General features: G+C 44.5%; 1 protein-coding gene across 2 annotated transcripts; it reads right to left on the reverse strand.

The window, feature by feature from the left end:
* Positions 1-1,155: 1,155 nt before the first annotated feature.
* On the reverse strand, positions 1,156-16,238 carry AP4B1 (adaptor related protein complex 4 subunit beta 1). Of its 2 annotated transcripts, none has more exons than XM_035123339.3 (11): positions 15,984-16,238; positions 14,669-14,816; positions 11,441-11,665; positions 10,229-10,359; positions 9,701-9,848; positions 8,947-9,443; positions 6,241-6,324; positions 5,387-5,490; positions 4,329-4,536; positions 3,251-3,535; positions 1,156-2,874 (listed from the first exon to the last, which is right to left on the reverse strand). In XM_035123339.3, the coding sequence occupies exons 2-11, from the start codon at positions 14,779-14,781 to the stop codon at positions 2,447-2,449; spliced, it is 2,223 nt and encodes a 740-aa protein (XP_034979230.1). In that variant the 5' UTR covers positions 14,782-14,816; positions 15,984-16,238; the 3' UTR covers positions 1,156-2,446. The 2 variants fall into 2 exon arrangements, with proteins under 2 accessions (XP_034979230.1, XP_034979231.1); XM_035123340.3 differs by having other exon boundaries at positions 14,669-14,802; positions 15,984-16,161.
* Between the last annotated feature and the right edge of the window lie 400 nt (positions 16,239-16,638).

Consider the following 16,638-nt stretch of genomic DNA (forward strand, 5'->3'; position numbering starts at 1 on the left):
TCTGGCGTCTCTGTTCCTCATCCGCCAAACTGTCCCAGGCTTGCTTGGCATTCTCAGCATTTTGCACATAGGGCAGTTGCGTAGTATCGCAGCTCATGGCAATGGCACATAGAGCCTTATTGTCTTTCCTGGTTTCTGCTGCAAACCTCTGTGCTTCAGCTGCTGAATTATCAGCGACAGGGGTTGGAGGATTTAACACACAAGTCCACAAATCTTTTCCTAGCAACCACATTCTGGCCCTTTCTCTCCACTCTGCATAGTTGTCGCCATTCAACCTCTGGAACGGCACGACAAATGACTCCTGTAGCTGCTCCGCCATCTTGTCCACCCCCGGGCTCCGTGTCTGTGTACTCACTCAGAATAGCTCACGTTGCTCCTCCGGGTAGACTGCGGATCCCAGCCTTCTGGTACAGGGTCTTTCTGCTAGCGAGTGCATCTATTGATTGCCGACTGCAAAACAACAGGTTTCTCCCAGCTAGCTCTTTACACCGGCTTTCTCCAAGGCTTTTACAGCTGCAATCACCTTTTATTGCTTTGGTGATTGATTAGGTTCTATGACCCATAACCTGTCACCCAGAACTTGTGACAGGTGAGTCCATGACCTGTTATCTTCCATAACCTGTGACGGGTATAGGGCTCCGTTGAGTTGTTTATGACTCAATTAGGAGCCTCTGATTATCGCCCAGCGCGCTTCCTCTCAGCTTCTCTGCTTACGTAGAACCGGGCTGGCAGTAAAACACACACACAGCAGAGTTCGTCTTCTCACACAGCGAAAGCTTGTATAGCCGTTGGATAAAAAGCCTCTTAAGAACACACAGAGTCCAAAGTGTTCTTAATAACTACTTAAGTTTATTCTAGAGAGAAAAATAACAAACAACCTGGTGAGAGCGCAGACATCTTGCGACCGTCTCCCAGGCAGAAACGAAACCAACTGCAACATACAGAAACACTTCTGGTACATTCTGTAACATGATATTCCTCAGTGGTCAGGTGCTACAGTACACAGTTAACTCTTTAGTTACTTGTTACTCATCACAAGAATATCCCTAAATACTCTTTCCAACTCTGAGTTCTTTCTAAACCAAAAGGTGTGTTAGACATGGAGGAACAAAATGTGCATATAGAGCAGATAAAGACTAGCACAGTACACTAAACAAGAGGTTTATGTTTCATTTTATATATCAATTTTCATCTATAATGAGTAAAGTCTGGAGTGCAAATACAAATACAGAACTCTGTTTAGTACAAATTGTTCTGTGTCACAACAATGCAATCCCATACATGTCTACACTGTTGTAAGCCTCAATGAGTTCAACAGGGCTTACTCCTAGGTACGTATGATTGTACAGCCCGAGGAGGCTTTCAAGATCCCAAATAAATCTTACCACCATGTCTGAAAAGATTTTTCATCAGTCATTTATTACTTTTGTTGTTCAGTATTTCCTGGCATTACCTACGGCCAGGTTTTAACCCCCCCCCCCATGTAGTCAGTAATGTTCTACTGTATTATCAGATTTTAATGCTTTATCCAGAGTCGTTTGTGGGTTAGTCTTTTCCTTTTATGTTTTTTAATAGGCTTGTGTAAACTGTGCTCAAATCATAGCCATGAAGTTTGCAGGCATCCGTCCCAGAGATATATGTTCCTATTTAGACTGCTGTACTTTTGTGCAAAAATGTGTGTACCTCACATTTGGTCTGAAGATTCCCGCCCCCCCCTCCATTTCTTTCCCACTCAAGCTTCCCGTTTAAATGGTTCCACCAATTCTTTCTGCTAAAAAATGTGCATAACCTTTGCGGAAGGTTCTACAATCAATACCATAGGGCCGTGACCACGCCCCTATCATAGTGCACCATTTCTGTACGCGTTTCATTCCGATTAAATATTCCTCATCCTTCTATCAATTCTGAATCCTTTGGGAAAACATCTGGCTCTGCAACGTTAATGTGTGAATAGAGTTCATGGGAGTAAAGGCTGATGGGGGAATGAGGAGAAAAGGAAGTCTTAAAAGAGGATCCTTCGGCGCTTTAATGATGATTGATACATCAAACCCATTTTTGGGAATGTGCTGACCCCTTTAAACTATCCAAAGTAGGCCCAATCCACTCCGAAAGGGACTCAAAGCAGCTTACAAAAGATTCTCAAAATAAAAACCACTCAAATCCACTACGGGAACCAAAGTCACATATAAAACCAGCATTATTCCAAGCAGCATTCCCCGCCCCCTTGCTTGTTCATCTCTGGTGTCAAGCCAAGCAGCAGCTCCCACCAAAATATTCCAAGATAAGGGAGTGGGATGGGGCATCTGGATCTCGCTCAGCCTGCGATGGAAGTGTTCCACTCCTGTACAAACAGTTCATAAGAGCTGCAGCCTAATTTGAAGAATGCCATCTGCAAACAGACTTAAGTCTCATCCTATTCGTGACCCATATCAGTGGTTCGAAAGAATCAGGATGTCAATCCGGCCACTGTTCCCAACACAGTCTTCAAGACTGAGATGAACGCCTGCAGTGCCTCTGGCTTGTTTTCACTCTGCTTCACCAACATTTGCATCTCTGCAGCCCCCACTTCAAGCAGCAGCTCTGTCAGGAAAAGGCAGCCTGTATCATCCTGGGCAACAAGGTAGGCCTTCCACAGCGGTGAACCAGCCTTGCTCATAGCAATAGTCTGGATATGGACAACCTGAAGTGCAGCCTGTACAGTGTCTGGCTGCACAGTTTCCTGCCAGGGAACAGCTTGCTGGCAGCCCAAACCCAGGTTTAGCCACGTCCTCTCAAACTGCTCGGCAGTCATGCACATGCTTGGTCTGAGAATCAGGCTGCTCGAACTGGTGTCAACAGAAGGAACCTCCTCGTCCTTTTCCGTTTTCAGGGGCTCTGAAAAAAAGAGGAAACAAAAGCCATAGTTATGCAACACAGATCACTTTACGTCAGGCATCCCCAAACTGCGGCCCTCCAGATGTTTTGGCCTACAACTCCCATGATCCCTAGCTAACAGGACCAGTGGTCAGGGATGATGGGGATTGTAGTCCAAAACATCTGGAGGGCCGAAGTTTGGGGATGCCTGCTTTACGTCCAGCATGAACAGAAGAACTGCAAGACACTTCACAGTCCCTACTGAGCAGGGCAAAAGAAAAGCATCAAGCAAGCAGTGCGAGATGCCTAAAGCAGCATCTTTCAACGGAGGGTCTGGTTTTCATTCAGGGAAACAGAGTGAATAAAGCTCAGAGAAACAGCCAAGTGAATCCATTACCTTCATCCACCGTTGTGGGATCTTCAGAGGGGGAATCTGCATGGGGAAGGCCAGTAACCTGGCTGGCTGTCATGGTTGCCCATTGCTCTTTGCCATATATAGGCACCAGTGAGTTAAAGTCAGAGGCCCACACATTCACAGAGCCTTCAGTCTGCCCTTCCAAGAACCTCAGAGAGTGATCAGATGTAGGGCAGCAAAGGATCCCTTTTGCTTCCTCCATGCCAGCTTGCAAAAGACGATAGTAGAAGAGCGCACGATCCCGAACTGTCATGTCCCTCTCCTCCTCTGGATGAAATAAAGATGTGCTGTTTTATTTTTATTGTTCACCACGACGCAGAATTTTTATTCATCACAGCCCCTAGCGATTCCATGCCAAAGGGCTGCACAGACCTCTGACTCTATACAGTGTGCGATTCCCCTTACCACCTCTGGGTATATGATACTGGCAGTAAGGGAAGCAAGGAAAGAAATGATTCAACGTACACCAGTCTAACATTGAAATCTATGCATTTCTAAAGAACTGCAGTTTGTCAGACAATTCTCCATACATCTCATCCTCACGAGAGATGCACTGGCCTATTTCATAATACAGTAGAAATTGGAGTTCTTGGTAAAGTCCAGAAATAAACAGTAAATGGCAAGAACTCAGGCCGGAAGAAAAATGGATTTCAAATATACCTTCACAAGGTTTTATTTGTGTAATGAAGAGTTCAAATAGGAATCAATCCCAGTATAGTAGGCAAATAAAAATAAATTCCAGTAAAAATCAGGACAAGGCCCTGTTTCGACAATTCTTCGTCAGCAAAGATTCACAGGTCAGATTCGCCTGTGTACACTTGGTACACTCTGACCTGTGAATCTTTGCTGACGAAGAATTGTCGAAACAGGGCCTTGTCCTGATTTTTACTGGAATTTATTTTTATTTGCCTACTATACTGGGATTGATTCCTATTTGAACTCTTCGTTACACAAATAAAACCTTGTGAAGGTATATTTGAAATCCATTTTTCTTCTGGCCTGAGTTCTTGCTATCTTCTATTTCATAATACAGCAGACATCTTGGAAGGCTTGTACTTACCTATGCAGTAATAGAGCAATCGACCCAACATGTCCTGACACTCAGCTGGACGTCCTATGAAAAGCCGCACCAGAGCTGTTAGCAGTTCCAGCTTCACAACCGAGAAGGTCTCTGATTTCACATTCTCTACAAAATCCTCCAAAATATAGGGGGCACTGGGGACTCTCTCTCCATGTACCCCCAGCAGCCAGATCAGTGCTTGCTTTCCCTGAAAAAAAACCAGAATACTTCACAGACAGGGCCACACTATCTCACTTAGAACCCCTTACTTATACCACTAAGAGCTAGTGGCATAAATGTCCACAGACTGTCGCGGAGAGTGGTGGGCTTAGCAGATCTCTGCAGAGTGACGTGGCTTCAGAGGCTGCCTCACCTGGTAATTCAAATCCCATATACTGCAGCCTTTTTGATTTGAAGATTCTGAAAGTGCATCCACATTGCAAATTGCAGCTCTGTCCTATGGTCACCCAGTTTAAGTTGACACACTACTGAATCAATAAAGCCTTTTGTCTTGCCTGCCTGCTCCTGCACGCCTAGCTGCGCCAACAGCTTCTGAGTTAGCCAAATGCTAAAGGTTTTCTTCCCTGATTTCTCACTTAACAAAAGATGGAAGGATACCCTTTTGGCCCATAACTCTAGAATGGTGCGATCAGGATTGCACCTTGATCGAATTGGAAAAGCAGAGGCGATACATGGAAATATTCCTGTAAAAGACAGGTGGAGCTCAGCTTACATTTCTGGAGCACAATACAAGTTGAGGTGCCATAGGTTTGTTTGTTTTTGCAAACAGACTACATATACACACTTCACCTAACAAGGAAGAGATAGTGCAGACCTCCTACAAGACAGAGGGCAGGCTGATACGATCCCAGAATGTTTTGAAAATTAGAACTTCGGTTTCTCGAAAGCATAATCTTAAAGGATTTTCATGCACAATTCTAGATTCCAAGTTGCATTTCACAACGCTCATGTAAGACTCTAATAGGCCCTTGACTGAGTCATTCCATCAGTACCATTCCCTGCCACTCACAAAAAGACACACTCCCCCCCCCCCTTACCTCACTGTCCTGGATGGTCTCCTCACAGCCACCCAAAGCCTGGGACACATTCTCTATACACTGCGGACACAACCACACCAGGTCCCGGAACACCTGAACTACAGCTACAATGTGGGGAAAAATATTTATGAGAACAATTTATATGAGCTTTTGGCCCAAACAGAGGCCTCCAAGGCAGTTCGCAATAGTAACAATTTCAATACTTAAAAAACAGGCAGCATTAAAAGCCAGAATAAAACAGTCAAACACAAAACCATAGCAAGCAAGATTAATACACACTAAGATAACAACAACAGTTTATTACTTGTACCCCACCCATCTGACTGGGTTGACCCAGTCACGCTGGGCGGCTTCCATCAGAACATAAAAAGACATAAAAAAAACTTCCTGTTACAGGGCTGCCTTCAGATGTCTACAGAAAGTCATATAGTTGTTGATCTATTTGACATTTAATGGGAGCCTAAGTTCCTTGAGTTGGCAAGGCGCATTTGACAGCAAGAAACCAAGCTTTTAGTATCATCAGTCTTGTGGCAGAGATACAGCAGGCACCATCTGCTCCAACTTTTAAACACCTGCTGTAAACTTTTCTATTCATTCTCATATACTGTATATATATAACATTTTTAACATTTACAAACATTGTAGCCAGAAAAATAATATCTTTACAAATCTACAACCACTGGTGTAAGCACGTGATAATTTGAAGCAAAGTAAAGAATGATCACATGAAAGAGGCACAAATAAGGAATGGTACAGTGGTGGAAACTGCAATGGAGATAGCACAGTTGTGTTCTGTAGACCACCGAATGGTAAGGCGGAAACCAAATCTCAATCAGAAGGGTGGAGATAGTTACCTGAAGTTATATGCTCCTGCTTCAGTTCAAGGAGTTCCGTTAGGATCCTCACACACTGCTCTGTGTAGGTCCTTGCGATGTTGCCTGTAAAGTCCACAAAACAACCCAAGCTTTGGTTAAGCAGCTTAAACTTAAGTTTTTATCCAAGTAGCACCATTGCGACATATTCCCTCTATGAGAGCTGAGATGGAGCAAGAAGCAGCTTTCTTTCTTCAGTCAAAATTATTTAGTTTTCTCAAACCCAAGCTGCCCTTGTTTTCAGTTTGGTGCTTGAGCACTCAGCCAGGAAGATGGGAAGTGTCCCTGGAACACTGCTGTGCCCAAACAAAGCAGCTGGCTATTCAGACTCAGTAGCCCAAACTAGTACCATTAGTACCCCCGCCGGTGGCACATGTCTAGACTAGCACTGAATGAAGCTCTATCTCCCTGCCTGGAATGGATCTACTACTATCATGAATGTGATCTAATGTGTTCCAAACTCTTTTGTAGAACCATATGGAATAATTTCACATATCCCAAATGTCAATTTACCAAGGTTTACCAAGGTTATTGATTGATTGCTGTTGAGATGATTCTAAAAAATAAGACTTGTGTGTAGATATATTGGAAGTATATTCTTTAGAGGGGCTGGACCTAAGATTTCTAGGAGACTGTAATGATCATCATAGAGTCAAGCCTGAGTTAGAAAGGGTTAACAATGTATGACAGTTAGAACCCAAGGGGGTGGGCTTAGAGTGAGCATATAAACCCACCCCTGGGGGCAGTTGAGGGAGTTGGAGTTGGAGTGGGAGAGAGTTGTTGCTGGAAATTGACAGTTGAGAGGGGGAGTTAGAGCTGGTTTGGGAATTGGTTTATTATTAGACAGGATAGAGGTTTGTGAGAATTAATTAGGTGATTTTAGAGGTAATAGACCGGCAATCTATTTAGGGGTAATAGGCCGGTATAGGAACATCTGTTATAAGAATATTTGACAACGCATAAAGGTAAAGGGTAAACGAACCCCTGACCATTAGGTCCAGTCGTGACCGACTCTGGGGTTGCGCGTTCATCTTGCATTATTGGCCGAGGGAGCCGGCGTATAGCTTCCAGGTCATGTGGCCAGCATGACAAAGCTGCTTCTGGCAAACCAGAGCAGCACATGGAAACGCTCTTTACCTTCCCGCTGTAGCGGTTCCTATTTATCTACTTGCATTTTGACGTGCTTTCGAACTGCTAGGTTGGCATATGTACCTTTAATAAAGCAACTTATTTATTAAAGCAATATCCTTGTCTACAATGGTAACTAGGTACCAGTGAGAATACTGGTTGGTGGCAGTGGTGTACCAAAGGTCGTGGGTGTAGGCATCCATAGACCGTAAGACGTCCGGGGGTGCTGCACAGGTCAAGGTGACCGCGACAGAGACAAAAAAGGTAAAGGGGGGTGTTGTCCTAAGCATTTTCTTAACTTTATGAATCACCAACAAGTTCCGGCATTTCTAAATGCCTGTCTTAATACAGAAATATGACAACATAAGCACAAGTGAGTCAGCTCCAAGATCAGAGTGCGCAAGGAACAAGAAAAAACGATTCAATAAAAGAGGCACAAGAAGGTTGTTAGAGACAATCTCAAAGAAATGGGAACGAGCTCTTTTTCATAGATTAACACTGCAATCCAAATCGCCTTTCTGCTGGACGTGTGGGCGAGAGGGTTTGATTGGCAGAGGTGTCCCTCTAGCCAGGTCTGCTAGTCTCTGGGGCCAGGGCAGAATGAGCGGGTGCAGGGTCCACTGTATTCTGAGCTGGCCCTGCGTCTCTCACACAATGGCATCAACAAGCCCAAGTCAGGCCTGATCGCTGCACCAGCTCAGTTGGTAAAGAAAATTGTTTGCCTACCCCCACCCCCTTTCCAGGCATGAGTGGCAGAACTGTGGTTGTTGGTGGCCCACCACTGTTAAGTTTGGTTGCTCTCTGGGCAGGGTTTCTATTGCAGCCAAGAAGGGACAGAGTAGCCTGGCCGTAAACAGAAAAGCAAAAAAAGGGGAGAAGATTGAATAAAACTGAAATGCAGAAGACTCAGCGAGTGACTTCTGGGCATAATAAATACTTAGAAAGAGAAATCCGATACCACTAAATTGAGTTATTGCCAAGGATTAAAAAAATTCAGAAGAATAACACATCCCCTACAGGCCAGAGAAATGCTGCTGTTAGCAATGGGGCAAATTCCAACAAGATGAGCCTTGACTTGAATGTTGTGTCTAATCCCCCAAAATTCCCAACTACTTAGATCAGAACTAAAAAGTTAAATAAAGCTGCAGTCCTCAATCTAGCTCCACTGAACACTGACTTGCTTCTGAGTAGACATGCACAGAGCTGTGCTGTTGAGTTCTCACTGAACATGAGTAATGTTATCCTGTATACTGTTGAGAATTCAATTCCACGTATTATCAGAAGAATCTCAGATGAACTTTATCAAGAGAAGCAATAAATGTTTGTCTTTTCAGCGGCATTGAAACCACTGGTAAACCTCAGCAAGTTATTTTCGACTACGTGGCTTCCAGACTTCAACCATGAAACTACTATGGAACAGATTGTTTCACTTATTTCTACTCTGAGGGTCTTAATCTTTTTCTCAGTTTCTAAGGAGTTGGCAAATAAAGCATATGTCCTTCTGTCACCCAGTCTTAGAGAACATTTGTTTGCATGGAGGAATCCTGCTAGCTCACTTACCAATGGCAAAGATTGCGCCTTGTGCAAGCTCTGCTGACACGTCAGTGCAGTAATCTCTTAGTTCCTCCAGTATCTGTGGCACATTTTCATCGTTCACCAGCTTGCACAAAACCTCCATTTTCTGGCACTTGATATAATGTGGTTCTGAATATGAGCAGAAGAACTTCTTGTAGTGGCTACTGAAATGGCCGGGAAGGCTGTCTAAGATCTGGCGCACATGACACAAGGCAGTGAAACAGAGCTCCCGACTCTCAGAGGTGCAAGCAGTCAGGAGCGGGCCCTTCACTCTCACCAGCACATCTTCCTGCACGTGGGGAAAGTCTCTGGCCAGCACTAAGAAAAGTTTTGTGGCAGCCATCACCACGCTGGAGCTGCTACTCTTGAGATATCCATCCAGTAAGTTAAGGATGTCAAAGAGCTCTTCTTCAGAGCGGGGATTGTAGCGCAAGAGGAAAGTCAACACTTCACTCTGTCCCCACTGGTCTAGGTCAGGCATCCTGTCAAGAGAAGATACCCAAATCAGTACATTGGCTATTAGAATTGCTAACTGCAATATCTTTGCTTGGCTTCCACAATTTGCCGGCCAATTATTTCCTAGATTTGCAACTTTACCCACCACTGGACCTAAAGCTACATATCAGTAAGATGACTTGTAAGACAGAGTCTGAGAGACCTGCTGGAAAACTAATTCTGCACTTCCACATTACTTTACAATTTAGGCGTGCAAAAATAGGAGTCTAGGGGAAGAACCTACCTGTTGAGAAGATGGTGGGCAATGGGTTTGTTGATGACAACTCCTCCTTCGTGTGCCAGGATCTCCTCTAGCGCCCTCAAACAATTCACCACTACAATAGGATCCTGGTCACGAAGCAAACTATATAGCTCATTAACTAGTGCGCCATCTGTAAAAAGCATGGAAGTTAAGAGAATTTCCCCAACTCTAATGCAATAATCATCTGCCTAGGAGAGTGCTTCTTGCAAGCAGCGGTGGTGTTATGCGCATGCACATGTAACAAAATAATTCAACCCTCTCAACAACATGCCAGCTTCTTGCAAAGTACTGCTGCCAAGTGACTCGCAATAGGGAGAGTTCCAACCAGCAGGGCAAATTCGTTCTTAAAGTGGTATCTCGGCTCCAAGGGCTTTGGGCTCAGTGAAACTATGCCACAGCATTCATGCTGCGGTTTCCGCATTACAGCACCAAAATGACATGCTCCCGTTTTTATTCTTGTGTGAGTCTGGGGAAAATTAAATAGACTGAAAAATAAGCATGCATATTTACCCACTTCACAGTCCCCTTGCAGTTTCTGCATCTTTGCACATCCGAGGACAGCGACTCTCCTTACGTAGGAGGCTTTGTCTCGCAAACCATTCAGGATTGGCTGTTGGATATACTCCTGTATGCTGGGCATCCTAGGATTATTAAAGGGCCATTATGTTCTGACTCCTCCTAAATCCTTGTTTGTGTATTTTGTTACTCCGCAACCTGCCATTCATTACAATAACAGACCCTGCTGCTTTGCAACAGACTTCCAATAGTTAGATAAGACAAGGAAATGTGTTGTGTATGTGTTTTGTGTAAATGTAAATGTATGTGTTTTATATGTTAATAAAAAAGAAAAGAAAAAAATAATTAAAAAAGGAAATGGACTTCTGTTCTATGCACACATCACTTTAAAAGGGCTTCAATCAAGTGGGGGGAAAGGTCACCCCAAAGTACTACTACTCATGTTAATTCCATGTCTTTCCACACTTTATTGCATTTATAATCCTGAAGCCCCTTGTTGCTTAATAAGATGGAGCTGGCGGTAGAATTCCACAAGGCTGATTTAGCTAGGCCAGCCCAACAACACCTTGTAATTAAAGTGGCATCTAATCCCTGGCAAATAGAGCAGTGAACTGTTGCAGCAGAACCCCTCCCTCGTGACGACACAAAGTGCAGTGCAGAAATGTACCTCCTTTCCATTCATCCAGCATTGGATCTGCACCCCAGAACTAGTGAGAGGACCATATTTATGCTCATAAATCACTGCCGATACTTATGCCCAACCCTTAAGACTGGTCATGCTTAGGGGCTCATGTCATTAAGGCACAGGGAAGGGGAAGCCCAGGCCCATAGGCCTCTGTATCTGGACCTAAGGACTCTCCCCAGCCACACCCTTCAGCAGCCCTACTTTGCACCATCCTCAAGTATTTTTGCCTGGCTGGAATGTGCCCTTGAACACCGACAAGACTTCTTGCTTGTCTGGATATAGGAAAGAGGAATGTGTGTGTTGAATCTAAGCTACGTACAGAAGTAAAATTAACAACCATTGCTCTGCCTACGTTTGCTTCTGGTGGGGGGCATGTGGCCCCAGGAAAGTTTCCCAGAAGGGAATGTGGTCCTTGGGTTGAAATAGGTTTCCCTCTCCTGAATGAAACAAGTTCTGTTCCCCATAAGTGCCTGTAGCAAAGGCCAAAACAAGCAGCACCACTCTACAAATAGTTTTGTTACCTGAAGCTGCACATGCTGCGCAAGGCGAGGCCCCTAACCATGGGGTTGGGGTCTGAGCAGTCTTTGCAAAGGGTGTTGATAGCTAAAAGAGCCAGATCGGGCTTCAAAGGAGCATATGTGCACATATACAAGTACACTAGCTTTTTCTGAACAATATCCACTGTGGCACTAGCTTTGACCATCTCCATAAACACACTGGACACATCTACACCTTGGGTCATATGCCTGCAAGTAAGAGATAAAGTATTTAAGCATAGCATCTATGTATTTATTATCAGTTAAAACATTTGTATACCACTTAATTGTTAGCGTTTCTAAGTGGTTTACATAAAGTATCAGCCTACTTTAAACTCATAAGATATAACAATAATGGCAACAGACAATAAGATATAACAATAATGGCAAGAGACAATAAATAAACTGTAACCAGTTCTTAATCGCAAGAGAGTGGCAAGTTTAGCAGGTAAAATTCCAGGAGAGAAAAGATTTACCTGCATTTGGCCTAATGCGGTAAATCAATTTGCAATCCGTGTCTTGATCTCTGCATCACAAAACCAAGCTAATAGTGCAATCTTAAGCATATCTATTCAAAAATAAATCCTATTGAATTCAATGTGGCTTACTCCCAGGTAAATGTGATTAGGATTTGCAGCCTAGGGTTGTGCCCATTAAAGGACAGTTTCTGCAAATTGAGGAAATTGGCAGTGTGCTGTTTGAAAGAGTATAATAAAATCTTAAAAGTCAGAAAGGGACCGAAACATAATCTCCTGTATTTGGGGCGAGTTTCAGGGCTGTGCGTATCTCAGTCTCTTTTTAAGAACAGGAGAAGTAGAATTATGCAAAATAAGAAGTATATGCAAATATAACGTATAGTAACCTCAAGGTTAGATTACTGCAACACGTTATACGTAGGGCTGCCTCTGAAGACAGTTTGGAAACTTCAGATAGTGCAGAATTCAGTGGCCAGGTTGCTCACTGGAGCAAAACGGTTTGAGCATATTACACCAATCCTGGTCCAACTGCACTGGCTACCAATTAGTTTCCAGGCCCAATTCAAAGTGCTGGTTTCGACCTATAAAGCCTTAAACAGCTCAGAACCGCAATACCTCAAGGATCACCTCTTTCTATATGAACCTACCCAGATCCTGAGATAATCTTCTGGGGCCCTTCTTTGTTTGCCTCCTCCTCGAGAGGTCTGGAGGGTGGCAACATGAGAACGGGCCTTCTCTGCAGTGGCTCCCCATCTGTGGAATGCTCTCCCCAGGGAAGTTCACCTGGCGCTTTCATTATACACATTTAGACGCCAGGCAAAAACGTTCCTTTTTAACCAGGCCTTTGGTTGATTTGATTGACATCCTATGCCCTTTTAAAATGTGGAGTTATTGGGGGGGGTATTGGGTTGCTGTTTTTATTTTGATTATGTATTTTGTGGTTTTAGATTTAGATTTTATTCTGTGAACCACCCTGAGACCTCTGGGTATAGGGAGGTTTATAAATTCAATAAATAAATCATCAACATCATTGCATTCAGTGATATTTCACATGAACTTTCACATACATGCAGAATTTTTATTTGTTTTTTAGAGCATGGACAATATAACTTTGTCCATGACAGAGTGATAAGAAGAGGAAACTAGAAGACAAACAGAGAAAGGAAGTTGTGCTATCTTGTACAAGGTCTTCACCCTCTGATCAGGTTTCTGTTTTGTTTCCAAGCAATCACAGATACTTCTATTTTATCTATTTAAGTCTACAACTGTGATAGGCAGGAATCTCTTTTCTATAAAAGCCAAGCTCTCCAGCAGGTTTGACACAGTGCAGTACAGAGCCCTGAAGCCTACAACTCAGCCTTTCCCTACCTGGCACCTTCCTGCTGTACTCGATTACAACAGCTGGCTAGGGCTAGTGGGAGCTGGAGGGCACCCAGTTGGCGAAGACTGCTGTGACTTCACAAGTTGCATGGCTCTCCTTTCACTAGACATGGCTGTAGCCAAGATTTATGTTAGGGAGGGCAGGCCTTTTGTTAGGAGGGGGCAGAACCTCAGTTAGCTATGTATTTTTAGTGATTTTTATTGATGGGGAGACGGGGACAAACAGCTGCCCCTCCCTACCCGGCCATGCCCATGCTATTATACTAACTATTGATACACAACAGGTGTGGGGAAACTTCCAGGTGTTGCTGGATCACAACTTCCATCATGCCAGGCCAATGGTCATGCTTGCTGGGGCTGATGGGAGCTTGTAGTTCAGCAACACCTGGAGAGATGAAGGTTCCCCACTCCTGAAATAAACCACCTCCATGTGATCTTATTTATTTATTCAAAATCTTGGAAAAGTGTTAGCAAATCTAATGTGTAACCATCAGTACTGGGCCCGATTTAGAGTGCTGGATTTAACCTATAAAGCACTCCATGGCTTTGGGGACCTCAAGCAGCTACATTAATGTCACTTCTCACCCCACCTATCTGGCTGTTTTCCCAGCCACTCTGGGTGGCTTACAGTATAGGTGGAGATCATCCTCTTCTTCCAGGCCTTTTAACATTATTTTAATATAATCTGTTTTACTCCCTGTCTGTTTTATTTATTTTTGCTTGTATGGGTGAGGTTAATTTCTGTGTTGGGGTTGCATTTTTTATTTATTTGAATAATTTAAAATACTGCTTAATACTACCTGTATAACTGAAGGAGCGTCTCCACCCCCATCATTCAGCACTGAGATCCAGCACCAAGGGCCTTCTGGCGGTTCCCTCATTGCGAGAAGTGAGGTTACAGGGAACCAGACAGAGGGCCTTCTTGGTAGTGGCACCCACCCTGTGGAACGCCCTCCCAGCAGATGTCAAGGCAATAAGCAACTATTTTACTTTTAGAAGACAACTGTTTAGGGAAGTTTTGAATGTTTGATGCTGCACTGTTTTTAATATTCAGTTGGAAGCCGCCCAGAGTGGCTGGGGAAACCCAGCCAGATGGGCGGGGTATAAATAATAAATTATTATAATATTATTATTATATACCGATTCTTTTGTTTCCATTTAATTAGTAGTCTGAATTTGGTTGTTTTAATTGGATTTATTGTATGTCAGCATGAGCCTACTACCCAAGGCAACAACAACAACAGCCTTACTAGGGTCACAAGATACTCAGTTCATAAGTATCTGAGCAACTAAAAGCACCCAGCATTTTGGGAGCCCAAATACCAAGTGCATTGCACAGGCAGTCCAGGCCACAGACCTGATCACTCGCTGGATAACATTCCTGTAGCGGAGACGGTCAGTTTGCACATGAGGGTTAGACAGTGCTCTCTTCAGCTCCTTCACTGTATCCTCTGAGCCTAAGTATGGCATCTTTGATGGGCTTCTAAACACCTAGGGAGAAAAGACTGTGGAGAAATCTGTAGTAAGAACATAGAAAGAACCTGCCAGATCAAACAAGAGGCCTAACTTGGTACAGCAACCTGTTTGTTACGGTGGCAGAAGATAAGGACAACAGCTCTCTCCTACTCCAGTATTGGGAAGGGCTCTGGCTCAGTGGTAGAGCACATGCAGATGGTCCCAGATTCAATCTCTGACATCTCCTGGTAGAGAACTCTGTTTGAAACTCTGGAGAGCTGCTGCCAGTCAGTGTGTAGATGATACTGAGAAAGATGGACCAATTGTCTGCCTCAGTATAAGGCAGTCTCTTATGTTCTCAACAAGACAAAGTCACACAGGGACTTCACAGAGTGGTTTTTAACCCTGGCCTCCTAGGTTCTAGTCCATGAAATGTCCTTTCACATTCTGGGAATCAGTCTTAGAGGGTGAGTAAGATGGGTTGGAGTAAAAGTGAGCCAGTTGGGATTGGGAATGCTAAACCAGGACTGTGCAGATCCAGGTTCAAGTCCCTACTCATCCAGGAAGCTCACTGGGTGACCTTGGGCCAGTCACGCTCTCTCAGACTAACCTACCTCGTAGGGATGCAAAGATTAAATGTGGGGGTTTTTTTGGGGGGGAGTTAATGTTCCATTTTTGTTCTATTTATTTGTGCTTTTGCCCTGCAGTTTTATCTTGTGAACCTCCCCGATATCTTCAGATGTAATAAAATGTAATAAAAATGTAATGTAATAAAATGTAATAAAAAATAAAAAATGGAGAATGAGCTCTTTGGAGGAAAGCTGGGGTGTAAATGCAGTATGCAACAATAAAGAAACAAAACAATGTTCTCCAGCAACTGGCACTCAGAAGTACCGCAGATGCCATACAGCCAAAACATGCCTACTAGTTTAATCGCCCAATAATTTGCAGTGGCTCCCCAGGCTTTCAGGAGAGTGTCTGTCCCAGCTCTACCTAGGGATTTCAGGGGTTCGACCTGGGACCCTTTTTGTGCGAAAAGTGTGCCCTGGGCTAGAGACCTTCCTTCCCCGCGCTCGGAAGCCTAGAAGTTCCAGCGCAGTCAACTTGCAAGTCCCTGGGCTTTGCCGGAGAGAAGGAAGGAAGGAAGCAGCCGCCAGGTGGGGCGGAAGTCGGGATATCGGCTCAGGCCAGGGTCGTCGGTCGGTTTCCCCACGTACCTTGGCGCGAGTCTCGCCCGCCCTCGGCTGCTCAGTCTCGCACCGACCAACAAAAGGGACCGGCGCCTTCCTGGTTCTCTCCCGACTCCTTCCGGGTTTCAGCCTCCATGAGCGCCGGGTTAAAGCGTCGGCAGGAACGAGCGCGAAGCCGAGCGGAGGAAAGCTCGCTTGCACTTTAAACAACGCTGGCTTCCTGCCTTCTCACGCTTGTCAAACAAAAAGGCTCCTGTGTTGGAAGTGTCCTCAAGGCGAAGAAGAAATTGGTCCTGGGAGCAAGACTTCCTCCCTTGCGATATGCCTGCATGTGTTGGTCTAGGCTTTAGGAAATAAATGGGAGCGGAACGGCACAGTGATGCCTAAACTCTGGGCGCGTGGAAAGTAACGCTCAAAGAAAGAAGCATACAGTATTCTCTTTTGCTGCTGTTACTATCAAGGATAGTATATAGCCACAGCTATACTAAAACTCTGCATTTCTCCGTTGTTCCTTACAGGCAGCTGCTTCCTCCTTCCCTTCCTTCCCTCCCAAAGGGGACCCGTCCCCCCAAATAAGCAAGGGGGTTCGCCTCCAGTCAGCGGAATTCCCAGCCAGATTTCTTTTACGCACCGAGTAGCTGAACAAACTACTCGGTGAGCAATGCGCATCTACTCCTGCGCG

This window comes from Zootoca vivipara, chromosome 7, assembly GCF_965207765.1.
Source record: "Zootoca vivipara chromosome 7, rZooViv2.hap1.1, whole genome shotgun sequence".
Classification (NCBI taxonomy): Eukaryota; Metazoa; Chordata; class Lepidosauria; order Squamata; family Lacertidae; genus Zootoca; species Zootoca vivipara.

What these genes read in the sequence shown, in the direction of transcription:
- AP4B1 (XM_035123339.3), bottom strand. Translation starts at nt 14,781, where the DNA reads ATGCCATACTTAGGCTCAGAGGATACAGTGAAGGAGCTGAAGAGAGCA. An exon ending in CGCAGCATGTGCAGCTTCAG is followed by an intron (nt 10,360 to 11,440) that starts GTAACAAAACTA and finishes TAATAATCCTAG; the next exon opens with GATGCCCAGCATACAGGAGT. An exon ending in GCAAGGGGACTGTGAAGTGG is followed by an intron (nt 9,849 to 10,228) that starts GTAAATATGCAT and finishes TGCTTTTTACAG; the next exon opens with ATGGCGCACTAGTTAATGAG.